Source organism: Papio anubis, chromosome 9 (genome assembly GCF_008728515.1).
Source record: "Papio anubis isolate 15944 chromosome 9, Panubis1.0, whole genome shotgun sequence".
NCBI lineage: Eukaryota > Metazoa > Chordata > Mammalia > Primates > Cercopithecidae > Papio > Papio anubis.
Genome location: NC_044984.1, coordinates 119,390,700 through 119,416,277, shown reverse-complemented (window position 1 = coordinate 119,416,277; position 25,578 = coordinate 119,390,700). Strand labels below are relative to the sequence as shown.

General features: G+C 51.3%; 2 protein-coding genes across 3 annotated transcripts in view; one reads left to right on the top strand and one right to left on the bottom strand.

The window, feature by feature from the left end:
* Positions 1-5,722, bottom strand: part of BRI3BP (BRI3 binding protein) — a 33,637-nt gene extending 27,915 nt beyond the window's left edge. Inside the window, exon 1 of the mRNA XM_003907374.4 lies at positions 5,362-5,722. Coding sequence (XP_003907423.1) covers positions 5,362-5,571 — 210 coding nt within the window. The 5' untranslated portion in view covers positions 5,572-5,722. The remainder of the gene's footprint in view (positions 1-5,361) is intronic.
* A 4,460-nt stretch (positions 5,723-10,182) lies between these two features.
* DHX37 (DEAH-box helicase 37) overlaps positions 10,183-25,578 on the top strand; it is a 42,948-nt gene continuing 27,552 nt past the window's right edge. The window contains exons 1-6 of one of the 2 annotated variants that reach the window (XM_003907361.5): positions 10,184-10,411; positions 12,352-12,521; positions 16,360-16,472; positions 17,977-18,316; positions 20,422-20,570; positions 22,452-22,544. In XM_003907361.5, the coding sequence (XP_003907410.2) occupies positions 10,306-10,411; positions 12,352-12,521; positions 16,360-16,472; positions 17,977-18,316; positions 20,422-20,570; positions 22,452-22,544 (971 nt within the window). In that variant the 5' untranslated portion in view covers positions 10,184-10,305. Of the gene's footprint in view, positions 10,412-12,351; positions 12,522-16,359; positions 16,473-17,976; positions 18,317-20,421; positions 20,571-22,451; positions 22,545-25,578 lie in introns of both variants that reach the window. The other variant, XM_009182033.4, reaches the window with a different exon arrangement.

Below are 25,578 nucleotides of genomic sequence, written 5' to 3'. Positions count from 1 at the left end.
GTGGCCTGAGACAGGACCAAATGTTAGCCACCAGGGGCAGGTTCCACGATGGCACATCCTTACAGCAATGTGTTCTTTGCAGCCCTTCACAAGGAGGAAGCAAAGTTTAGGTACTGATAAGGTCTGATCTTCCTGTTTTTTGTTTCTTTTTTTGAGACAGAGTCTTGCTCTGTTGCCCAGGCTGGAGTGCAGTGGCATGATCTCCACTCACTGTAATCTCCACCTCCCAGGTTCAAGTGATTCTCCTATCTCCGCCTTCCGAGTATGTGGGACTACAGGCACATGCCACCATGCCTGGCTAATTTTTTTTAGTAGAGACAGGGTTTCACTATGTTGGCCAGGCTGGTCTTGAACTCTTGACCTCAGGTGATCTACCCACCTCGGCCTCCCAAAGTGCTGGGATTATAGGCGTGAGCCACTGTACGCAGTCCTCCAAATTTATTCATTTTTATTTTTACTTTTTTAAAAAATTTTATTATTTTTTTTTTGAGACAGAGTCTTGCTCTGTCACCCAGGCTGGAATGCAGTGGCCGGATCTCAGCTCACTGCAAGCTCCGCCTCCTGGGTTTACGCCATTCTCCTGCCTCAGCCTCCCGAGTAGCTGGGACTACAGGCACCCGCCACCTCGCCTGGCTAGTTTTTTTGTATTTTTTAGTAGAGACGGGGTTTCACCGTATTAGCCAGGATAGTCTCGATCTCCTGACCTCATGATCCGCCGGTCTCAGCCTCCCAAAGTGCTGGGATTGCAGACTTGAGCCAACGCGCCCGGCCTATTTATTCATTTTTAAAAACAGGGGCTGGCGCAGTGGCTCATGCCTGTAATGCCAGCACTTTGGGAGGCTGAGGCAGGTAGATCACTGCAGGCCAGGAGTTAGAGACCAACCTGGGCAATATAGTGAAACCCCGTCTCTACAAAAAATAAAAAACTTAGCAGGGCATGGTGGTGCACACCTGTAATCCCAGCTACTTGGGAGGCTGACGCAGGAGAACTGCTTGAACCCGGGAGATGGAGGTTGCAGTGAGCCGAGATCTCGCCATTGCACTCCAGCCTGGGAGAAGAAGCAGGAGTGCATCTCAAAAAAAAAAAAAAAAAAAAAAGGCAGCAAAGCAACTGGCCCAGGGTCACACAGCGAGTGAGAAACAGCTGGGATTCAAACTCATGTCTGTTCCCATGACATCCAAACAGGATGGTCATAGGTTTATTTCAGACAAGTCCTAGATTAGAATATGGGGGCCTAGGCATGGTGGCTCACGCCTGTAATCACAGCACTTTGGGAGGCTGAGGCGTGGATTATGAGGTCAGGAGTTCGAAACCAGCCTGGCCAACATGGTGAAACCTCCATCTCTACTAAAAATACAAAAATTAGCCAGGTGTGGTGGCACGCACACCTGTAATTCTAGCTACTCAGGAGGCTGAGGCAGTAGAACTGCTTGAACCTGGGAGGCAGAGGTTGCCATGAGTCAAGACTGCGCCACTGCATTCCAGCCTGGGTGATAAAGTAAGACTCCATCTTGGAAAAAAAAAAAAGATATATATATATATATATATTTTTAAATACCATCAAACTTCACAACCCACAAAGCAGGTTTGGCTTTAATTAGTAAACCCAGGCATGCTGAAAACTACAGTTGCTAGCAGACCCAGTTTTCCTTTATTTAAAATTTACAAAACAGGCTGGGCATCGTGGCTTACACCTGTAATCCCAGCACTTCTGAGAGGCTGAGGCGGGCGGATCACTTGAGGTCAGGAGTCTGACCTGTCTCTACCAAAAACGTAAAAAATTAGCCAGATGTGGTGGTGCTCACTTGTAATCCTGGCTACTCAGGAGGCTGAGGCAGGAGAATCGCTTGAACCCAGGAGGCAGAGGTTGCAATGAGCCAAGATCATGCCAATGCACTCCAGCCTGGGTGACAGAGTAAGACTCTGCCTCCAAAAATAAACTAATTAAATTTTTTAAAAAAACCCATAAAATTAACAAAACAATATCCCCAAGCCTGGCCAGTCTGGGCTACAGTCAGCAGGAAATAAAGTAAGTCAGGCCAGGTGCAATGGCTCACGCCTGTAATCCCAGCACTTTGGAAGGCCAAGGCAGGAGGATCACTTGAGGTCAAGAGTTCAAGACCAGCCTGGTCAACATGGTGAAACCTCATCTCTACTAAAAATACAAAACTTAGCCAGGCATGGTGGCGGGTGCCTGTAATCCCAATTACTTGGGAGTGTGAGCGGGGAGGATCACTTGAACCTGGGAGGTGGTGCCTCACGCCTGTAATCCCAACACTTTGGGAGGCCGAGGGGAGTGGATCACAAGGTCAGGGGATCGAGATCATCCTGGCTAACATGGTGAAACCCCTACTCTACTAAAAACACAAAAAAATTAGCCGGGCGTGGTGGCGGGCGCCTGTAGTCCCAGCTGCTCGGGAGGCTGAGGCAGGAGAATGGCGTGAACCCGGGAGGCGGAGCTTGCAGTGAGCCGAGATCACACCACTGCACTCCAGCCTGGGCGACAGAGCAAGACTCTGTCTAAAAAAAAAAAAAAAAAAAACGAAAGTAGTGAAAAAACAAGTCAGGTCAGCCTCTGAATGCTGCACTGACTCGGGGAACAGGGAAGGGGTCATAAGGCAGGAAAACAGGCGAGAGATACTAATGTGGGCTCCAGGTCCACTCTGCCTAGGTTCACACCCTGGCTCTGCCACTCATCTGACCTGAAACCAGTCACTTCACTGCTCTGTGTCTCAGTTTCCTCATCTGTCAAATGGGAACAGTAATACTACCTACTGCACCGGATCATTCTAAGGATTATATAAGGTTATTCTATCTACAAAAGCACTTAGTAATCATTAGCATCTCCATTAAAGGTACAAACCCTGGTTTACCCCAGGAAGAGCTCTGACCCCCAGATTCACAGATGCTCTGCCAGAATAGACTGTCTTATTTCAGTCTTAAATATTCACTCATATTTCATGTGGGGAAAAGAAAGAGATCAGCCTGTTACTGTGTCTATATAGAAAGAAGTAGACGGCCGGGCGCGGTGGCTCACGCCTGTAATCCCAGCACTTTGGGAGGCCGAGGTGGGCGGATCACAAGGTCAGGAGATCGAGACCATGGTGAAACCCCGTCTCTACTAAAAATACAAAAAATTAGCCGGGCGCGGTGGCAGGTGCCTGTAGTCCCAGCTACTTGGGAGGCTGAGGCAGGAGAATGGCAGGAACCCGGGAGGCGGAGCTTGCAGTGAGCCGAGATCGCGCCACTGCACTCCAGCCAGGGGGACAGAGCAAGACTCCCTCTCAAAAAAAAAAAAAGAAGTAGACATAAGAGACTCTATTTTGTTCTGTATTTGAGATGCTGTTAATCTGTGACCCTACCCCCAACCTTGTCCTTGCAAGAGACATGTGCTATGGTAACTCAAGGTTTAGTGGATTTTGGGCGTGCAGGGTGTGTCTTTGTTCCTAGAAAAGCTAGGTATTGTCCAAGGTTTATCCCCATGTGATAGGATGAAACAATGTTGCTAAAAGGTTTATCTCAAGGCACAGGATTTTCCTTTAAACTTATTCATGTCACAGAGATCCTTGTTCTTATGTCTTACTGCTAATTTCCTCCCTAAAAAACGATCCTATTGTCCTGCCACTCCCTTATCTTTAAGATGGTAAAGATAATTATTATCTATAAATACTAAGGGAACTCAGAGGCCAGTGCCAGCGTGGGTCCTCTGTAAGCTGAGCACCGGTCCCCTGGGCCCCCGCTTTTCTTTCTCTATACTTTGTCTCTGTGTCTTATTTCTTTTCTCAAGTCTCTCGTTCCACCTAACGAGAAACACCCACAGGTGTGGAGGGGCAGGCCACCCCTTCAATTTCATGTTTATTGGCCTTAGATTGTCACATGGAACCGCCATCAGTTGAGACATGGGGATCCTGTTGAGACATGGGGATCCCTGCGTGAAAAAGACAGGCTTCTTTTTGCTCTAAAACAAATGATTTCTGCCTTCAAATGGCTCCGGAACAGCATCAAGAGGAAGTAAGTGAGGCTCCCTGGGCTCACACCCCAGATCCCGCCCCCGCCAGACTCCAGGGCAACCTTTTCACATTCAGGCGTTCAACCCTGCTTCTTTGCCCCTCGTTGGTCACCTAGAAAGCGTTCTCTCCCCTACATGTATGAAGACACAGACCCACCTGTGCAAGAGGTGCCCCTACCCATAGGAGAGGGAAGTTAAAAGTTACCGTTTTCCTAACAAATTAACCTTTCATTTTATCCAGTAAGAACATCCAGTCAATCTTATTTGGGCCTTAATGTTCCTTTATATTCCCCACTCCCTCTCACTGAGCAGAAAACTTTAATTTTTTAGGCATGATTCTGGGCCAGGAAGGTACCAACTATTCATAATTACAAGCTTGCAATGAAGGGGAATGATTACTATCCCCATTTAACAAATAAGGAAACTGAGGCTCAAAGAACTGAAGTCACTTCCCCAAAGCCATCCTAACTGGTAGAGCTCCAACTTGAACCCAAGCTTCTCTGACTCCAAAACCCCAGGAAGGCTGGCAGCAAGCAAGACCTCCCTCCTCCCCAGGGAACAGCAAAGGAACCGCAATACCACACAAAACTGTCCCCAGGAACTTCCTCCTTCTCAGGAGCTGGTCGGCAGACTTCGGCCCGGAATGGCACCCCTATCCCACCTAGCTCCAGAGAGCAGGAACTGGGGAAAACTCCCTCCGCTCCTCCTGGGACTCAACACCCTTCCCAGGAGGCTGCAGGGTCCTGGACCTCCCCAAACTAAACAAAAGGCTCCACGCGAAAAGCCCCGCACATAGTAGGTACTCGGGTTTCCCAAAGCAACCGAGCAAATCGTATTGCTTCCTTCTTTTCCTGTAAAGTAAAAACAACTCCAAGTATCTTCAAAGCAGGAGAAGGAGTGGGGCAGAAGGTCCCAGGGGAAGTGGGTCGGGACGCGAGGCTAAGACAAACCCTGGGTAGCTGGGGAGGGCGCAGCCGCGTGGAGACCGAGGGCGCCAGCGTGCTGCCTGGCTCACAGTAGGAGCCATTCAAACGCGGTGAATGAATGAATGAGACGCGCGGCAGGCGTCAGCGCAGCCGGGAGAGACTCTGGCCGCGCCGACCGCGGGGGCAAGGTCCAAGGAGAAGCGCGGCGCAGAGGAGAGGGCGGCCCGAGGCCCGGCCGCCCAGACCTGCACTGGTCAGGCCCGGCGGGGACCGCAGGAGGCAGGCCCCGAGGCGCAGGCCGGACCCCCTTCCCGCGCGCCGGCCGGGCGGGCGCCCCGGAGGCCGCGCTCCTCCCAGGCCGGCCCCAGCAGCCAGGTGCGCGGCGGCCGGGGCAAGGTGACCGCGGGCGCGGGCCCGGCGCCCACCTTCTGAGCGGCGCGCACGTTGTCCTCGCCGAACAGGCTGCTGACGCTCTGCGAGAAGGTGTTGACCGTGCGGCGGTAGCTGTTCTTCTCCGCGCCGCCGCGGCCCCGCGCCCCCTGCGCGCCCGGGGCCAGCAGCCCGAGCAGCAGCACCAGCAGCAGCAGCAGGAGCCCGGCCCGGGCCAGGGGCCCGCCTGAGGCGCGCGCGCCCATGCTCGGCCGGCGGGGTGCGGGGTCGCGGTGCCGGGTGAGGGCCGTGCGCTGGGCCGCCGCGGGCTCCGGCTAGGGCAGGGTTGGCGCGCTCGGGGGCCGCGCGCCGCGCCTTTACCCACCGCCGCCGCCGCTGCTGCGCCACCCGCCCCGCCCCGCGCGCAAAGGCGCGACGGCCCAGCCCACGCTGCGCCCCGCCCCCGGCGCGGGACCAACGCGACCCGGCCCCGGGGCCCCGCGCCCGCCTCCCGGAAGCCTGCCCCGACCCGGTACGGCTTCTCATCAATTAAAAAAAAATTCTTTCTTTTGACTTATCCATGGGAAAGCAACCCGTGCCTGTAAAACTTGCTACAGCTTCAACCAGGGAAGTGACCGCAACTGATTGGAAAACATGAAATAGTCATATATGTAATCTCCCTGAATTTATTATAATGGTACCCCAAAATTGGCCCTCGTGGGCATCAGCTCATTCATTCTGAAAATTTTAAATAACAAAAAAGCATCAGGCATCCTCCTGCTCTTCCTGAATGAACTGTATTTCAGAGCCCCAAAATAGTAGGGGAGGGAAACTTTCTTTTAGCACAGTCCGGCTAATACATGAGGATGAATGAGAGAATCCGAAAATTATTTGGCACCCCTCAGTGGAATGATGGATTCACGCGATGATCATCAGAAATGGGTAAAACCAAGAGGCGAGGGTTTGGCGGGGAACTTGAAAATGGAGGGGCCAAGCCGCGAAGTCCCGGCTCCGCCAATCGATCTTAGTGCCAGGAAGTACCAGCGCCACCTGCGATGGATTCTTGCCAAGACAAGTTGAGCATGAACCTGATGGGGCCTCTAGATCAAACCTATAGTTTACAGGAAATATGGCAGATAAGGAAAACTTACAAGCAGCAGAAGCAACCAACCAACTCCATCATGTGGGGCATTCAACGAGACAAACGACCCAGTTCGTTCAATAAATAAGCGGTATAAAAGGTGAGCGGAGAGGAGGATAATTGGTTTTAAAGACTTAAGAACCATAATAACCCATGCAATGCAAGGACCCTGTTTGCATCCTAAATCAAACAAATCAAGTCTAACCAACTTTCTTTTTAGACAACCAAGAAAAAAATAAAACTCAATTTTTGCCAATCAAAGAATAAAAAATGCTCTTATTTTTGAATTTACGTTTTCTGGATTCCTAGTAAGGTTTTCATAGATTTATTGGCCATTTGAATGAATTCTCTTTGAATTATGTATTCATATCCTTTGCACATTTTTTCCTGTGTTGTTCATCTTTTTAAAAACTTTTTTGTAGGCTGGGTGCGGTGGTTAACGTCTGTAATTCTGGCACTTTGGGAGGCTGAGGTGGGCAACCTGAGGTCGGGAGTTCGAGACCAGCTTGACCAACATGGAGAAACCCATCTCCACTAAAAATACAAAATGAGGCCGGGCGCAGTGGCTCACACTTGTAATCCCAGCACTTTGGGAGGCCGAGGCAGGTGGATCACAAAGTCAGGAGATCAAGACCATCTTGGCTAACATGCTGAAACCACGTCTCTACTAAAAATACAAAAAATTAGCCGAGCGTGGTGGCAGGTGCCTGTAGTCCTAGCTACTCGGGAGGCTGAGACAGGAGAATGGCGTGAACCCGGAAGGCAGAGGTTGCAGTGAGCCGAGATCGTGCCACTGCACTCTAGCCTGGGCAACAGAGTGAGACTCTGTCTCAAAACAAAATAAAACAAATATATATATATATATATAAAATGAGCCAGGTATGGTGGCGCCTGCTTGTAATCCCAGCTACTCGGGAGGCTGAGGCAGGAGAATCGCCTGAACCTGGGAGGTGGAGGTTGCAGTGAGCCGAGACTGAGCCACTGCACTCCAGCCTGGGCAACAAGAGTGAAACTCTGTCTCAAAAACAAAACAAAAAAAAAACAACTTTTTTTACTCTGGGTGTAGTGGCGCACGCCTGTTTTGGGAGGCCAAGGCAGGAGGATTGCTTGAACACAGGAGTTCGAGACCAGCCTGGCCAACATAGTGAGACCTATCTCTACAAAAAATAACAATAAACTTTTTAATTAAGGTATAATATACAGAAAAATACACAATCATATAAATTTTTATGAATTTTCACAAGCTGAATACACAAGGTAACCAGCACCCAGATGGAGAAATGAAACATTACCAGTTTCCCCCAAAGCCTCCCTTTGTTCCCTCCCATTCACTAGGCTCCTCTTAAAATGTAGGGGATTCATGTGTTCGAAGTTTATGTAAATGGAACCACACAGTACGACTCTGGAGGTTGGCTTCTTTTGTTCAACTTTATTTTTTATTTATTTTTAATTTTCTGAGACGGAGTCTTACTCTATTGCCCTGCTGGAGTGCAGTGGCCATGATCTTGGCTCACTGCAACCTCTGCCTCCCAGGTTCAAGCGATTCTCCTACCTCAGACTTCCGCGTAGCTGGGATTATAGGCACGTGCCACCACACCTAGCTAATGTTTGTATTTTTAGTGGAGACGGGTTTCATCATGTTGGCTAGGCTGGTCTCAAACTTCTGACCTCAGGTGATCCGCCTGCCTCGGCCTCCCAAAGTGCTGGGATTACAGGTGTGAGCCACCATGCCCGGCTTTTGTTCAACTTTATATTTGTGAGATCCATCCATTCTGTTATGTACCTGCCTTCTTCTTGCTGTCTAGGATGGTCTATACCATCTGGAAGGTAATTCATTGATATATTACATTTTAGAAGGAAATATAGGCAAGTGTACTAATACCTATTTAACATTTTTTAAAGGTTTTCTAAACTTTTTTTTTTATTTATTTGGAGACGGAGTCTCGCCCTGTCGCCCAGGCTGGAATGCAGTGGTGCCATATCAGCTCACTGCAACCTCCGCCTCCCAGGTTCAAGCGATTCTCCTGCCCCAGCCTCCCAAGTAGCTGGGATTACAGGAGCACGCCACTACGCCCAGCTAACTTTTGTATTTTCAGTAGAGACGGGGTTTCACTATGTTGGTCAGGCTGGTCTCGAACTCTTGACCTCGTGATCCGCCAGCCTCGGCCTCCCAAAGTGCTGGGATTACAGGCGTGAGCCACCGCGCCCAGCCTCTAAACTTTTAATTTATTTAAATAAACACATTTAAAAAAGAAACTTTAGATCACTGTCATCCTAAGCAACAAAATCCATAAAAACACAGATTTGAGCCTGGGTGCGGTGGCTCAGGTCCGTAATCTCATCGTTTTGAGAGGCCAAGGTGGGGGGATCACTTGATGTCAGGAGTTTGAGACCATTCTGCCCAACATGGTGAATCTCTGCTAAAAATACAAAAATTAGATGGGCATGGTGGTGGGTGCCTGTAATCCCAGCTACTTGGAAGGCTGAGACAGGAGAATAGCTTGAACTTGAGAGGTGGAGGCTGCAGTGAGCCGAGATTGCTCCACTACACTCCAGCCTGGGCATCAGAGAGAGACGTCTGTCTCAAAAAAACAAAAACAAGAAAACAAACAGAAAACCCCACAGATATGATACGCTGATTATGCTTTTTTAAAAATGTCATCAAGGCCTTCATGGTGGCTTATACCTGTAATTCCAGCACTTTGGGAGGACAAGTGGATCCCTGGAGCCCAGGATTTTGAGACCAGTCTAGGCAACATAGGGAGACACCATCTCTACAAAAAACAGAAAAATTAGCCGGTCGTGGTGGTGTGTCCCTGTAGTCCTAACTACTCAGGAGGCTGAGGTGGGAGGAGAGGTCAAGGCTGCAGTGAGTGGTGCTTGCACCACTGCACTCTGGCCTGGGCCACAGGGCGAGATCTTATCTCTTAAAAAAAAAAAAGAGAGAGACCTTATCTCAATAATAATAATAATAATGCATTGTTTCCCAGTGTGTTACAATGTGATGTCTAATAGACAACTTTAATTTTTTTTTTTTTTGAGACAGAGTCTAGCTCTGTTGCCCAGGCTGAAGGGCAGTGATGCAATCTTGGCTCACTGCCAACCTCCACCTCCTGGGTTCAGTCAGTTCTCTGCCTCAGCCTCCTGAGTAGCTGGGATTACAGGCGCCTGCCACCATGCCTAGCTAATTTTTTTTTTTTTTTTTGTATTTTTAGTAGAGACGGGGGTTTCACCATCTTGGCCAGGCTGGTCTTGAACTCCTGACCTTGTGATCTATTCGCCTCGGCCTCCCAAAGTGCTGGGATTACAGACGTGAGCCACCGCGCCCGTAGAGGCCTCCTTTTAGATCTTCCATCTGTCCCTGGGATGGAAATATTTGGTGCCTTTTTAAAACTACACGACTAATACGTTTCTTGTAGGAATATCAGAAAATGCAGATGCGCAAACCAGGGTTGGGGGGAAGAAGTTTGGAGTATTGGGGGTGAGGTGTATTTTTAAAGGTGGCAAAACACTTCCACTTCCAAGCAGCCAAATTAGTATCAGTAGATATAATTCATATTTAAACCCAGACTACCGCAAGCGAGAACAGCCCTGGACTTAAACTTCGGCCTGGGCGGGGACCTCAGGCCCCGCCTCCTCTAAATAGCCCCGCCCCCTTCCCGACCCGGCTCCGCCTCTCCTCTCGCATGTTTTCTCTTCCAACCCCGCCCCTCATCGGCCAAGTCAGTTACAGCTCTCGCGATAACGTAACCCGGAAGTTTCACGGCCGGAGTTGGTGGTCCGGGAACCCACGTGGGCTGAGTTTCGGGTTGCTTTGGTGGTCCGACCCGCTGTAGTGGGTCACCCGGGCCTAGTCGCCATGGGGAAGCTGCGCCGGCGGTACAACATCAAGGGGCGCCAGCAGGCGGGTCCCGGCCCCTCGAAGGGCTCCCCCGAGCCGCCCCCCGTGCAGCTGGAACTAGAGGGTAAGACAACCCCGGACGGGGGCTGGATTTCGGGAATTTCCCAGGGCGGCCTGTGCCCTGCCTTCAGGACTCTGGGGTGAGGATCCCAGTGGGGTGGGATGGGTCCCCCCATTCCAGATGATCCAAAGGAGAGGGGCTTAGTGACAGCCTAGTTTTAACAGTGTGTGGGGAATACCCGTGGTTTCTCTCGCCCTCAAATACTAACATGGAGAATTTGGCAAAAAAAATAAGAGTAGTTCCTTCGCTTCCCATGACTTCGATTATAATCTCTTTATAATCTTCAGCAACCCCCAAATGTGTGTTTTCAGCCCAGTCTTGTCTGCTCAGCTCCTGGCTGGCTGACATTTCTCTCAGACCCCTTTTTAGTAGTAGCCCTTATTACATGCCAGGCACTATTCTCGGCACTGAGACATAGCAGAAAGGTAGATTTTTAGAAAATCCCTGAGTTACCTGCTGTATAGGAGGAGACAGGCAAAGAATAAACATATAGAAAATTCTGTGGATACCGTGAGCAGATAAAACAGAAGAGGTCATTGGGTAGGTTGCAGCATCCCATAAAGTTGCTGGAGAAGACATCACTCTGTTAGAGTCAAGATCTGAAGGAGGCCTGAGTGACTGCCTGGAGATGAGAGAAAAAACAGGGGGCCAGGGCAGGTCAGGCCTGGACTGGGGTCTTGGCGAGGACTGGGGCTTTTTCTCTATGGGAAAGGGCAGCCATGAGGGCAGAGGAGGACAGATGAGGGCTTATGTTTTAACAGTATCACTTTGGCTGCTGTGTTGAGAAAAAACAGTAGAGGTGAAAGGTAGAACCAGGATGGGGAGGAGGTGGAGGTGATGCTTGGACCAGGGGGCAGCAGTAGGAAGGTGAGAAATGGGTGGATTCAAGATGTGTTTTGAAGGCTGGCAGTATCTGCTGGCTGACAGGGCTTGTGGACAAAAACAATGGCGGTGACAAAGAATGACTCCCAGCGGTTGAGTGGGTAGCTCGTGGGGAGGACCAAGAGCTCAGCTTTGGATATGGGTAGTTTGGAGCCTGTTAGATACCCAGGCAGGGAGAGTAGGCGGGCAGCTGTTGACTCAGATACTCAAGAGATGCAAGTCCAGGTGGAGGTATCCATTTTGGAATCAGACATGTATATAGGTATTTATTTAGTCAGAAGACTGAGGGTATGAGTCCAGCCCTGGAGGAGAGGGAAATAAGGAGCCTGCAAGGGAGATGGAGTGGCCCAGAAGGTGTGTGATGAGCTGCGACAGTGTGATTGCCCTGGGACCAGGGAGGAGGACTCTCCCTGTGGGTCAGGTGCTGCTTCGGAATCAGGAAAGGACCGAAGAACCACTGGATTTAACACCGGAAGGGCATTTAGCACCTCAGTAGGGGTGCTCTTGGAGGAGGCTTGTGGTGAAGCAGTTGTGTGGGTTCAAGGATGTCCTGTAGGCCCCTGAAACTAAACATGTTCCAGAATTGAACTCATCCAGCCACTTGTGTTAAGACCCCAAGGGCCAGGCCGGGCGCGGTGGCTCAAGCCTGTAATCCCAGCACTTTGGGAGGCCGAGACGGGTGGATCACGAGGTCAGGAGATCGAGACCATCCTGGCTAACACAATGAAACCCCGTCTCTACTAAAAAGAATACAAAAAACTAGCTGGGCGAGGTGGCGGGCGCCTGTAGCCCCAGCTACTCGGGAAGCTGAGGCAGGAGAATGGCGTGAAGCCGGGAGGCGGACCTTGCAGCGAGCCCAGATCGCGCCACTGCACTCCAGCCGGGGCGACAGAGCGAGACTCCGTCTCAAACAAACAAACAAAAAGATTTGACCTCACAGACTCCCCTGTTCCTGTGTCCAGGCTCTGGAGGCCCCCATGTGGGTCAGGGGGACTATGGGAGGCAGGACCAGAGCCACCTCAAGGAGAATGGGGCCTTAATAATTGTCTGCGCTCTTTCAGACAAGGACACTTTGAAGGGAGTTGATGCGAGCAATGCGCTCGTTCTACCGGGGAAGAAGAAAAAGAAGACCAAAGCCCCTCCGCTGTCGAAGAAGGAGAAGAAGCCTCTGACCAAGAAGGAAAGGAAAGTGCTGCAGAAAATCTTAGAACAGAAGGAGAAAAAGAGCCAGGTACGCCCCACTCGGACAGGGTCTGCACGTGGCTATCCAGAATAGAGAGAGATGGGGGGGGTCTCTCTCCTCCTAAGGGGGTGACTAGAGAGAGATGGGGGGGTCTCTCTCCTCCTGAGGGGGTGTCTGTGGCGCAACTGATAGAACTTTCTGGAATGAGGAAAATTCCAGTGCATGGTCCAGTGCAGTAGCCACTAACCACATGTTGCTGTTGAGCACTTGAAATGCAGCTACTATGGCAGAGGAACTGAACTGAACTATTCTGGAGAATGTCCAACTTTTTTCCTTAATTGTTTTTTCTTCTTTTTTTCAAAATTTACATTTAATTTTTTTTTTCCTTTTTTGTTTTGTTCCACCATCCCCCACACCTTTTCTGGCTCTACCAAACCTTAAATTTTTATTTTATTTTATTTTATTTTATTTTATTTTGAGATGGAGTCTTGGTCTGTTGCCCAGGCTGGAGTTCAGTGGTGCGATCTTGGCTCACTGCAAGCTCCGCCTCCTGGGTTCAAGCGATTCTGCTGTCTCAGCCTCCTGTGTAGCTGGGATTACAGGTGCATGCCACCACGTCAGGCTTTTTTTTTTTTGTATTTTTAGTTGAGATGTGGTTTCAGCGTGTTAGCCAGGATGGTCTTGATCTTCTGACCTCGTGATCTGCCGCCTTGGCCTCCCGAAGTGTTGGGATTACAGGCGCGAGACACCGCTCCCGGCCAACCTTAAATTTTTCATAGAGGAAAAAAGTTTGTCATGGGAAATTCAAACATATGCAAGAGTACAGAGAACAGTATGATGAACTCCCATGTGCCCATCGCCAGCTCCAACATTGATCAGCCCCTGGTCAATCTTGGATTATCTCCACTGCTGGTCACTTTCCCAACCCTGGGTCATTTTGAAGCAAATCCCACGTACAATGAATCTGTGCTAGTTTCCTGGGGATGTCATACAAATGACCACAAACTGAGGGGCTTAGGACAGTATGAATTTGTTCCTTCCCAGCTCAGGAAGCCAGAAGTCCGAGATTAAGGCATCGGCAGGGCTGTGCTCCTCACTGGGCTCAGGGGAGGGTCATTCCTGGCCTCTTCCCGCTCCTGGCAGCTCCAGGCATTCCCTTGGCTTGTGGCTGCGTCACTCCAGTCTCTGCCTCCGTCTTCCCTCAGCCTTTCCTCCGTGTGTCTCGTCGAAGGGTGCTTCTCATTGGATTTAGGTCGCACTCACATACTCAGGATCATCTTGTCTTGAGATCCTTCACGTAGTTACGTAATTACATCTACAAAACCTTTTTTCCAAATAGGATCATGTTCGCAAGTTCCAGGATACAAACACGTCTTTGAGGGAGGCTGCCGTTTAACCCACTATACATAGCATTTTATCCATAAATATTTCAATTTGTATCTCTATAAGTAGAGACTTTTAAAAATGACCAGAATACCATTAGCACTTCTAATCTTTTTTTTTTTTTTTGAGACAGAGTCTCGCTCTCTGTCATCCAGGTTGGAGTATAGCGGCACAATCTTGGCTCACTGCCAGCTCTGCCTCCCAGGTTCATGCCATTTTCCTGCCTCAGCCTCCCGAGTAGCTGGGACTACAGGTGCCCGTCACCACGCCCAGCTAATTTTTTGTATTTTTAGTAGAGACGTGGTTTCACCGTGTTAGCCAGGATGGTCTCGATCTCCTGACCTTGTGATACACCCTCCTTGGCCTCCCAAAGTGCTAGAATTACAGGCATGAGCCACCGTGCCCAGCCAACCTAATCTTTTATTTTAATATCAAGCATCTAGCAAATGGTTAAATTTCCTGTTGTTTCATGGATACTCCTCACCCATCTCTTGTTTTTTTTTCCCATTGCAGTTTATTTGTTGTTTGTCTTACAGAATTTCCTACCTTCTGATTTTAAACATTTTATTTTATTTTTATTATTATTATTATTTTTTTTTTTTTTGAGACGGAGTTCTCTGTAGCCCAGGTTGAGTGCAGTGGCCGGATCTCAGCTCACTGCAAGCTCCGCCTCCCCGGTTCACGCTTTATTCTTTCCGGCCCCTCAGCCTCCCCGAGTAGCTGACTACAGGCGCCCCATCTCGCCTGCTATTTTTTGTGGCTTCTTAGTAGAGACGGGTTTCACTGTGGCTCCGCCAGGATGGTCTCATCTCCTGACCTCGATCTCACCATCTCTGCCTCCCAAAGTGCTGGGATTACAGGCTTGAGCCACGCCTGCCTATTATTATTTTTGAGACGGAGTTTCACTTGTTGCTCCAGCCTGGAGGCGAGTGGAGCGATCTCGCTCATCACATGACTACCCCGGGTCTGCTGAGCCTCCTGCCTCAGCCTCCCGAGTAGCTGATACAGACATGCGCCCACCATACCCGGGCTAATTTTGTGGCCCTTTAGTAGAGACGGGGTTTCTCCATGTTGGTCAGGCTGGTCTTGAACTCCCAACCTCAAGTGATCCACCTGCCTCAGCCTCCCAGAGTGCTGGAATTATAGGCGTGAGCCACTGCACCCAGCCTTAAAATTTTATTTTAAACATGCTCCTCTGCCGTCTGAGTTTTTTGTACATTAGTATTTGGATCTGTAGCAGTGACTCTCATCTGGGACAGTTTAGCGCCCCCCACCAGCCCCGGGGACATTTGGCATTGTCTTGAGACATTTTGGGATGTGACAACTTGGGAGTGCTGCTGGCATCTGGCGGGTGGAGCCATGGGATGCTGTTAACAGCCTACAATGCGCAGAAAAACAAAAACTTATTTGGCCTAACTGTCAATAGTGCTGAGATTGAGGAACCCTGACCTGGAGGCTTCATGAGAATCAAGTTTGACTTTTGGTGAGGCCACTGCACGCAGGAGCTGTGTCTTTGTATCAAGAGGCTTGAGGGTCTCTCTCCGGCAGCCGTGGATGGGCAGTCCCCGGAGCCTTAGTAGGGGGAAGACTCACTCACCTGTGAGCGTGTTCTTTATTTTTTTTGGAGACAAGGTCTTGCTCTGTCACCCAGGCTGGAGTGCAGTGGTATGATCTTAGCTCACTGCAACCTCTGCCTCCCAGGTTCAAGCGATTGTCCTGCCTCAGCCTCCCGGGTACCTGGTACCACAATCGTGTGCCATCACGCCCGGCTAATTTTTGTATTTTTAGTAGAGACATGGTTTCACCATGTTGGTCAGGTTGGTCTTGAACACCTGACCTCAGGTGATCTGCCTGCCTCGGCCTCCGAAAGTGCTGAGATGGCAGGCATGAGCCACTGCGCCTGGTCGGCATGTCCTTTTTAAATCCTATTTAGAATGCTTTCCCACTGTGCTATACCTTGCTCTGTGTGTGTGTGTGGTGTGTGTGTGTAATACACACATAGAAGCGTGTATAAAACCTATATGTACAATTACAAGAACAATAAAGGAAAAACTCATGAAACCCTCACCCAACTGAAAGAAGCCAACTGGGTGCATCCCCTGCACACAGCATTGCTCAGGGTAGCTCAGGGACCAGTTCACATCAGACACACAAAGCCGTCTCCTTCCTCAGAGCGGCTAGGGAGCACTGCTGTACATGACTGAGCTGTGCTTTATTCGTCTCCTGTTGATGGACATCTGGTGGGCCATAATCTACTGTGATACCCTGCTGCAAAGAACCTCATTTATACAACCCCAGATTCTGTAAAAGGGGTTAAAAAAGCCCTGCCAAGCTTGCTGTGTCTGTTGATGGAAGAACACCATGCAGCAGTAAAACTACAATTTGACCTCTGATTTTGAAGACTCCAGTTGTTAATGATGCTGAAATGTTATTAGAGTTTCACTTCCCTTCTTAGGAGAGGGTCATGATGGCAAATGCATAACACACTCGCTTCCTTTCCCAGCGAGCAGAGATGCTACAGAAGCTGAGTGAAGTCCAGGCTTCCGAAGCCGAGATGAGACTCTTTTATACCAGCTCCAAGCTGGGCACTGGGGACCGCATGTACCACACCAAACAGTGAGTTGGCCATTCCTTTCCTAACCCTGCCCTCCCTCCAGGGCCCCCTAGGGAGGGTGCATAGGTGATGGGGTCCTCTGGGGGTGGAGCATTTGAGAAAATACCTTTGTGGTGGCCTGAGTGGCTGATAATTGATTATCATCCTAAATGCCTCTAGTGGGTAAAGGCCATAGATGCTGCTGAACCTTCTGCGACACACAGGACAGCAAAGTTTCTTGCTCCAGTGATGTGGGTGTTTTCCTGCGATGTAGAGTCCCATGTTACAGCTCCTCCAGCTTTTGTACAGCTGATTAGGCCAGAAATTGCCATTAGGTGGTCAAGGGCTGGATTTGGCCCGTCAGTGGCTTTTGTTCGGTTTGTGTTGTGTGGTTTTTTTTTTTTTTTGAGACGGAGTTTCGCTCTTGTTGTCCAGGCTGGAGAGCAATGGCACGATCTCAGCTCACCGCAACCTCCACCTCCCAGGTTCAAGCGATTCTCCTGCCTCAGCCTCCCGAATAGCTGGGATTACAGGCATGTGCCACCACACCCGGCTAATTTTGTATTTTTAGTAGAGACGGGGTTTCTCCATGTTGGCCAGGCTGGTCTCGAACTTCCAACCTCGGGTGATTTGCCCGCCTTGGCCTCCCAAAGTGCTGGGATTACAGGCGTGAGCCACCATACTGGCCGGTTTGTGTCGTGTTTTAAGGCATGAGTGCTGTTTGCCAATATGTTAGCTTCCTGGTGCTGCCATAACAAATTACTGCAAACAGCGGTGGCTTAGAACAACCAAGCCGAAAGGGCAGCTACTCTGGCAGCTGAGGTGGGAGGATCACCTGAGCCTGGGAGGTTGAAGCTACAGCGAGCCGTGATTGCACCACTGCACTGCGTCCTGGGTGACAAGGCAAATTCATGTTCCCACCTAGTCTTGACTACTTGGACAATCCGGCCACACCAGCAGTGTCCCCACCAAGCTGCTGACCCTTAAATGGCCCGTGTGCCCCTCCCACCTAGTCCCACCAGGCTCTGTGGTCTCACTCAGCCTGTGCTGCTCGTTTACATGAGGCCTGGCCTGTGCCTGTGAGCACTGTTCAGTTAGTGACTGTTTATCAAGTGCAGACTGTCCCAGGCTCTCTGCTAGGCCCTGAGGGTAGAGCAGTGCACAGAAATAAAGTCCTTTCTCTTAAGGAGCTTCCCAGTGTCATGGGGGAAGGTGTAATCGTGGGAAGTCAGCAGGTGAGTGCATCTGTGTCCCATGCTGGGAAGCACTGAACAGAAAATGAAGCAGGGAAGAGCGAGGGAGAAGGAAGAGGTGTAGGGTCTGTGTGTGGTTAGGGAGTCTCCCTGACAGCTGGCACGTAAGCAGAGGCTTAAGTGGAGTGAGAGGAGCTATCTGTAGGAAGGGCATTTCAGGGAGTGGAACAGCAGGTGCAAAGGCCCTGAGGCAGAGAGGTGTGTGACCCTGGAGTCCTGACCTCTGGGGACTGAGGTGGGGCCTCTGGGTCTGAAGTCTCTGCTGTCTCAACAGGAAGCCTGACGAGGTGGTGGCCCCAGGCCAGGAGAAGATCAGCAGCCTCAGCGGTGCCCACCAGAAGCATCGCCGCCAGCCCTCAGCTGAGGAGGAGGAGGAGGAGGAGGAGTCGGAGCTGGAGGGGGAGTCAGAGCTGGACGAGGACCCAGCTGCTGAGCTGGCTGAGGCTGGTGCGGGGACCACCGTGGCACCTCTGCCGCCAACTCCAGCACCCAGCTGTCAGCCCGCGCCGGCTGGGATGCCTGTTCCTCCTCCTCCAGCTGCAGCACCCCCACTGCCCAGGGCCCTGGCCAAGCCTGCTGTCTTCATCCCTGTGAACCGCTCCCCGGAAATGCAGGTTCGCTACCCTGTGCAGAGGTTTGATCTCAGCTGACTGCAACCTCAGCCTCCGATGCTCAAGTGATCCTCCTGCCTCACCCTCCCAAGGAGCCTGGGACTATGGGCACGCGCTACTATGCTTGGCTAACTTTGTATTTTTTTGTAGAGTCAGGGTTTTGCCATGTTGCACAGGCTGGTCTTGAACTCCCATGCTCGGGCAATCTGCCCACTTTGGCCTGCTAAAGTGCTGGGATTATAGGAATGAGCACCATGCCCGACCTTCACCGCTGTTTTAAACGTTCTTGTCCCTCTCCTATGAGCGCGTGTGCAGAAGTTTCTCTTGAGCACTGTTTGCAGATGACATCATAGCCATCTTTGGGTCATGAATTGAGTAGCTTTTAATCTTTTCTTTCTTTTTTTTTTTTTTTTGAGACAGTGTCTTGTTTTGCCTGCCAGGCTGGAGTGCAATGATGTGATCATAGTTCACTGCAGCCTCTACCTCCTGGGCTCAAGCAGTCCTCCCACCTCCGCCTCCTGAGTAGCTAGCACTACAGATATGTGCCATCATACCTGGCTAACTTTTTTATTTTTATTTTTTTGTAGAGACAGAATCTGGCTATGTTGCCCAGTCTGGTCTTGAATTTCTGGCCTCAAGCAATCCTCTGCCTTGGTCTCTCAAGTCTCTGGGATTGCAGGTGTGAGCCATCATGCCTGACCTCATATTTAAAAAAAAAAAAAAAAAAATGGAGGCCAGGCGCAGTGGCCCACACCTGTAATCCCAGCACTTTGGGAGGCTGAGGCGGCTGGATCACCTAAGGTCAGGAGTTTGACACCAGCCTGGCCAACGTGGTGAAACCCCATCTACTAAAAATACAAAAATTAGCCCGGCATGGTGGTGGGTGCCTGTAATCCCAGCTACTCGGGAGGCTGAGGCAGGAGAATCACTTGAACCTGGGAGATGGAGGTTGCAGTGAGCCAAGATCACACTATTGCACTCTACCCTGGGCAACAAGAGTGAAACTCCGTCTCAAAAAGTAAATAAATACAACAAGTGGAATAGAATAGAATAGAATAGAAATAGAACAAAATTAAGAATATGAGCTTGTTGGCCAGGCATGGTGGCTCACGCCTGTAATCCCAGCACTTTGGAAGGTGGAGGCGGGCAGATCACCTGAGATCAGGAGTTCAAGACCAGCCTGGCCAACATGGTGAAACCCCATCTCTACTAAAACTACAAAAATTAGCTGGGCGTGGTGGCATGTGCCTGTAATCCCAACTACTCAGGAGGCTGAGGCAGGAGAATCACTTGAACCCGGGAGGCGGAGGTTGCGGTGAGCTGAGATCGCGCCACTGCATACGCATTAGGCTGAGCCATGTTTCACAGAACTGTTCCTTTCATATATGATACATATATGTGTCTGTGTGTGTACTGAGTCATGATATAAAATGTGTTTCTTTTCATGAGTCATAGGAAAAAATGTAGAAGGCACCTGCTCTGGAATATGTGCCTAGGAGAGGAACTGCAGGGCCACACACCCTTGACTTTGAGAAAATTTGCACCAGATTATTTGTCAAAGTGACTATGCCATTAATTGAGACTCCCGCCAGCGACAGCTGAGGGTTCCCATATCTCTGAGAGACTGCTCTGCCCCAACCAGGCTGTTCACACCATTCTCCTGCCTCAACCTCCCGAGTAGCTGGGATTACAGGCACCCATCACCATGCCCGGCAAATTTTTTTTGTATTTTTAGTAGAGACGGGGTTTCACCACGTTAGCCAGGATGGTTTCTATCTCCTGACCTCGTGATCCGCCCGCCTCGGCCTCCCAAAGTGCTGGGATTACAGGTGTGAGCCACCGCGCCCAGCCAGGAGACAGGGTTTCACCATGTTGGTCAGGCCGGTCTCGAAGGATGTGATGAGGTCAGGCCTGGTATCCCGAAGGATGCAGTCCCTGTCTCTGTCTCACCTGGACCATGGCTCCTGGTCCCCTCCCCAGCTGTCAAGGCCTCCTTCCCCAGCAAGCACATCTGTTCAGCACCCACGTGTCAGCTGCCACCTTCCTGGAGGTCACATCACTGTCTGTCGTCTTGCTGCTGCCCAAGTACTGACTTCGTCTCCTTCCAGGAAGAACGGCTGAAGCTCCCAATTCTCTCTGAAGAACAAGTGATCATGGAGGCTGTGACTGAGCACCCCATTGTCATCGTGTGTGGCGAGACTGGCAGCGGGAAGACCACACAGGTGCCTCAGTTTCTCTATGAAGCAGGCTACAGCAGGTAGGGGCTGGACACAGTGTTCTCTCTAGGTCCCTCAGTGACACTGGAGATGCCCCGAAAGGTTGATAAGAGCCTGGGGCTCGCTGGGATCTGATCCTGGATCTGCCCTGTGCATGCTGTGTGACTTCAGACAAGCTACTTAACCTCTCTGGGCCCCAGCTGTGAGATGGGAATAATGGCACCTACTTCACAAGGTTGTCATGTGGATTAAGTGAGTGAACTTGCGTAGCACACTTTATCCCTGGCACATAGAGCTATGTGCTTCCGATTTTCTTTTTTCTTTTTTTTTTTTTGAGACAATGTCTCACTGTGTCGCCCAGGCTGGAGTACAGTGGCGCGATCTCAGCTCACTGCAAGGTCCGCCTTCCAGGTTCACGCCATTCTCCTGCCTCAGCCTCCCAAGTAGCTGTGATTACAGGTGCCCGCCACCACGCCTACACTTTTTTTTGAGACGGACCCTGTTTCCAGGCTGGAGTGCAGTGGCGCCGATTCAAGCTCACTGCAAGCTCCGGCCCCGGTTCACGCTTTATTCTCCTGCCTCCCAGCCTCCTGAGTGCTTGGGACTACAGGCGCCACCACCAGCCTCGCTAATTTTTTTTTGTATTTTTAGTAGAGACGGGTTTCACTGTGGTCTCGGGATTCTCCTGACCTTGTGATCCTACCGCCTTTGGCCTCTCCCAAAGTGCTGGGATTACATGGAGCCACTGCGTTCGGCCGCCTGGCTAATTTTTTTGTATTTTTAGTAGATATAGGTTTTCACCACGTTAGCTAGGATGGTCTCGATCTCCTGACCTCGTGATCCGCCCACGTCAGCCTCCCAAAGTGCTGGCATTACAGGCGTGAACCACTGTGCCCGATCAAGAGACGGGGTTTCACCATGTTGGTCAGGCTGGTCTCGAACTCTTGACCTCAGGTGATCCACCCACTTTGGCCTCCGAAAGTGCTGAGATTACAGGCGTGAGCCACCGTGCCCGGCCTGCTGTTTTCACTGTGTAGCCCCCTGTGGGCACTTTTGACCCATGTTTGTTGGGGTCCCCAAGACCATGTGCAGGTTCGATAATTGGGGACTTCCGGGACTCAGCTTGTTATCCCGTGCATGGCTATAGTATGTTACAGCAAAGGACGCGATCGGCAGAGGGCAGTGGCACCTGTATGGGAGAAGCCCAGCTCCAGCTTCCAGAGTCCCCTCCTGGTGGACTCACACAGGACACACTGGATTCTCCAGTGGCCACCTGTGGCCACACAGGAACTACTCTGCACCAGGGAAGCTTGTTAGAGATTCAAGGTTCACGGCTATTATTGGGGTAGCCTAAGCCCGCCCTGCCTGGCAGGAACGAAATCCTAGATGCCTAGAAGGAAAGCAGGTGTCCGGCATAAACCACCCTGTTTGCACAAACAGCCTGGCACAATGGGCCCGCACTTATAGGGAATGGAAGGAGCTCTCCTGTTGTCCAGGTTCAGGCACCCAGCGAGGACCAGCCCCGTCAGCAGCCTTTCGAGGGAGAGCAGCCCCAGGCCTGTGGCATTAACATTCCCACAGAGCTGGGACCAGCCACCCGTCGGCTTGGCGGGTTCCTGTGTCTGGAGGAGCTTGTGCTTGACTGGGGCAAACAGAGCTCCCAGCCTGGTTCCCCCAGGCCCCGTTCCTTCTAGCGGCTGCCTGGTGTCCGCTGCACCGTGAATGTTGAACTGTTTTCTGTGTGTTGTTGGCATTTGGGCTGTTCCCTTTGCTGTTAAAAGTAGTGCAGCCTGGCCTTGTTTCCCATGGCCCCTGGGCGAGCGCCAGGTCAGTATGGTGAATCTTGCTGTGGAACTGCATGAGGCTTTGGGATGAGCAGGTGGGGCCACGCACTGTTGATGGCCATGTTCTTCCTCCCCCAGTGAAGGCAGCATCATCGGTGTCACAGAGCCCCGCCGAGTGGCCGCCGTGGCCATGTCCCAGCGAGTGGCCAAGGAGATGAATCTGTCCCAGCGGTGAGGGCTCTACTTCCTGGGGGGAACTATGGGGTGGTCCTGTGGCCTTGCCCAGACCTCCTGGGAAGCCCAGGAGGAGTTGAGCGGCGTCTGTGCTGAGGGTGCTGGGTGGAGTGTCACCTCTGCGTGTAGCACTGGGAATCATTGTGGGAGACAGCTTTCCAGGACCTGCCCAAGCAGGCAGCCTTCAAGCAGGCCCTCGGCTTACATCCTGCACAGTATGTGGAGGGGACAGAGTGGCCCATCCAGGGGCTCGAGAACAGAGCAGGGGGCCAGATGCAGGCAGTCACGGAGCTAGTACCTAGCATTGCCAGGTTAATGTAAAACTCAAGGTTCTAAAGTACAAAATCTTGGCTGGGTGTGGTGACTCACGCCTGTAATCCCAGCACTTTGGGAGGCTGAGGCGGGCAGATCACCTGAGGTCGGGAGTTTGAGACCAGCCTGAGCAACATGGAGAAGCCCTGTCTCTACTAAAAATACAAAATGAGCCAGGTGTGGTGGCACATGCCCGTAATCCCAGCTACTCGGGAGGTTGAGGCAGGAGAATCACTTGAACCTGGGAGGCAGAGGTTGCCGTGAGCCAAGATTGCATCATTGCACGCCAGCATGGGCGAAAAGAGTGAAACTCTGTCTCAAAAAGAAAAGAAAAAAAAATCCGGCAGTAAGTCTGTAGGACTTTCTTTGGAAAGCAACCTTGAACAGGCAGATATAGCACTTGCTTTGCAATGGCTGGGAGCACATGTTTATAATGCAGATGCCTGTGTCTAACATGTCCAACGTGGTCTAAAATCCAGAAGGCACAAAAGAGCACAGAGTGAGAGCCTGCCTCATCCGCCTACTCATCAGATGTTACTAGGCAGCATCTAGTGTGCCAGGCCCATCCTGGGCTCTCAGGATGTGGTGGTGGGCCGGACAGAGCCACAGCCCCCAGGTCAGCACGCCAGTCGGGGGTGGGCCGGACAGAGCCACCGGCCCCCAGGTCAGCATGCCAGTCGGGGGTGGGCTGGACAGAGCCACAGCCCCCAGGTCAGCCTGCCGGTCGGGGGTGGGCTGGACAGAGCCACCGGCCCCCAGGTCAGCATGCCAGTCGGGGGTGGGCCGGACAGAGCCACCGGCCCCAAGGTCAGCATGCCAGTCGGGGGACTTGTTGTCTTTGTCGGTTAGGCTGGGAGGACACTAAGGCAGGGACGGAGTACTGGGGGCCCCTTCTCACCCAGTGCCCTGCCTCCTCCCCAGGAGCAGCCACCACTGCCCATCTCCTGCACATCCTCCTGGACAATTCTTTTTTTTTTTTTTTTTTTTTTTGAGACGGAGTCTCGCTCTGTTGCCCAGGCTGGAGTGCAATGGCGCGATCTCGGCTCACTGCAAGCTCCGCCTCCCAGGTTCATGCCATTCTCCTGCCTCAGCCTCCTAAGTAGCTGGGACTACAGGCGCCCGCCACCGCGCCCAGCTAATTTTTTGTATTTTTAGTAGAGACGGGGTTTCACCATGGTCTCGATCTCCTGACCTTGTGATCCGCCCGCCTCGGCCTCCCAAAGTGCTGGGATTACAGGTGTGAGCCACCGCGCCCAGCCCCTCCTGGACAATTCTGTGCATAGTCAGCGTGCGTCTAGAAAAAACTGCCTCATCCTCTTTTTAACTTGTTAAATATTATAAAAATGTGAGGACTGGGCATGGTGGGTCATGCCTGTAATCCCATGACTTTGGGAGGCTTTGGCAGGCAGATCACCAGAGGTTGGGAGTTCGTGGCTAGCCTGACAAACATGAAGAAAACCCGTCTCTACTAAAAATACAAAAAAAAATTAGCCGGATGTGGTGGCGCACACCAGTAATCCCAGCTATTCGGGAGGCTGAGGCAGAAGAATCACTTGAACCTGGGAGGCGGAGGTTGCCGTGAGCTGAGATCACCCCATTGCACTCTAGCCTGGGCAACAAGAGTGAGACTCCATCTCAAAAAAAAAATTGGGGGCATATGCATAAGTAGAAAAGATAGTATAATAAGCCCGCAGGTACCCAAGACCTAGTTATAATAATTGTCAACTCCTGCCCTACCCTGTTGGGTCTGTACTCTCCTCCTGGCCCCACTCCCCACCACTGTTTAGAAGCAAATCATAGGCCGGGCGCGGTGGCTCAAGCCTGTAATCCCAGCACTTTGGGAGGCCGAGACGGGCGGATCACGAGGTCAGGAGATCGAGACCATCCTGGCTAACATGGTGAAACCCCATCTCTACTAAAAACTACCAAAAAAAAACTAGCCGGGCGAGGTGGCGGGCGCCTGTAGTCCCAGCTACTCAGGAGGCTGAGGCAGGAGACTGGCGTAAACCCGGGAGGCGGAGCTTGCAGTGAGCTGAGATCCGACCACTGTACTCCAGCCTGGGCGACAGAGCGAGACTCCATCTCAAAAAATTAAAAAATTAAAAAAAAAAAGAAGCAAATCATAGATACTTTATCCTCGATATTTTGCTGTACAGATCTGAGAGAAAAGGACTAATTTTTTTTTTTTTTGAGATGGAGTCTCACTTTGTCACCTAGGCTAGAGTTCAGTGGCATGATCTTGGCTCACTGCAACCTTTGCCTCCAGGGTTCAAACGATTCTCCTGCCTCAGCCTCGCGAATAGCTGGAATTGCAGGTGCCTGGCTAATTTCTGTGATTAGTAGAGATGGGGTTTCACCATGTTGGCCAGGCTGGTCTTGAACTCCTGACCTCAGTTCATCCACCCATCTCGGCCTCCCAAAGTGCTGGGATTATAGGCGTGAGCCATTTTTTGTTTTTTTGAGATGGTTCTGTTGCCCAGGCTGCAGTGCAGTGGTGCCATCTTGGCTCACTGCAGCCTCAACCTCTTGGGCACAAGTAATTCTCCCACCTCAGCCTCCTGAGTAGCTGGGACTACAGGTGCGCACCACCACACCAGGCTAATTTTTTTTTTTTTTTTTTTTTTTTTTTTGAGACAGAGTCTCGCTCTGTCGCCCAGGCTGGAGTGCAGTGGCCAGATCTCAGCTCACTGCAAGCTCCGCCTCCCGGGTTCACGCCATT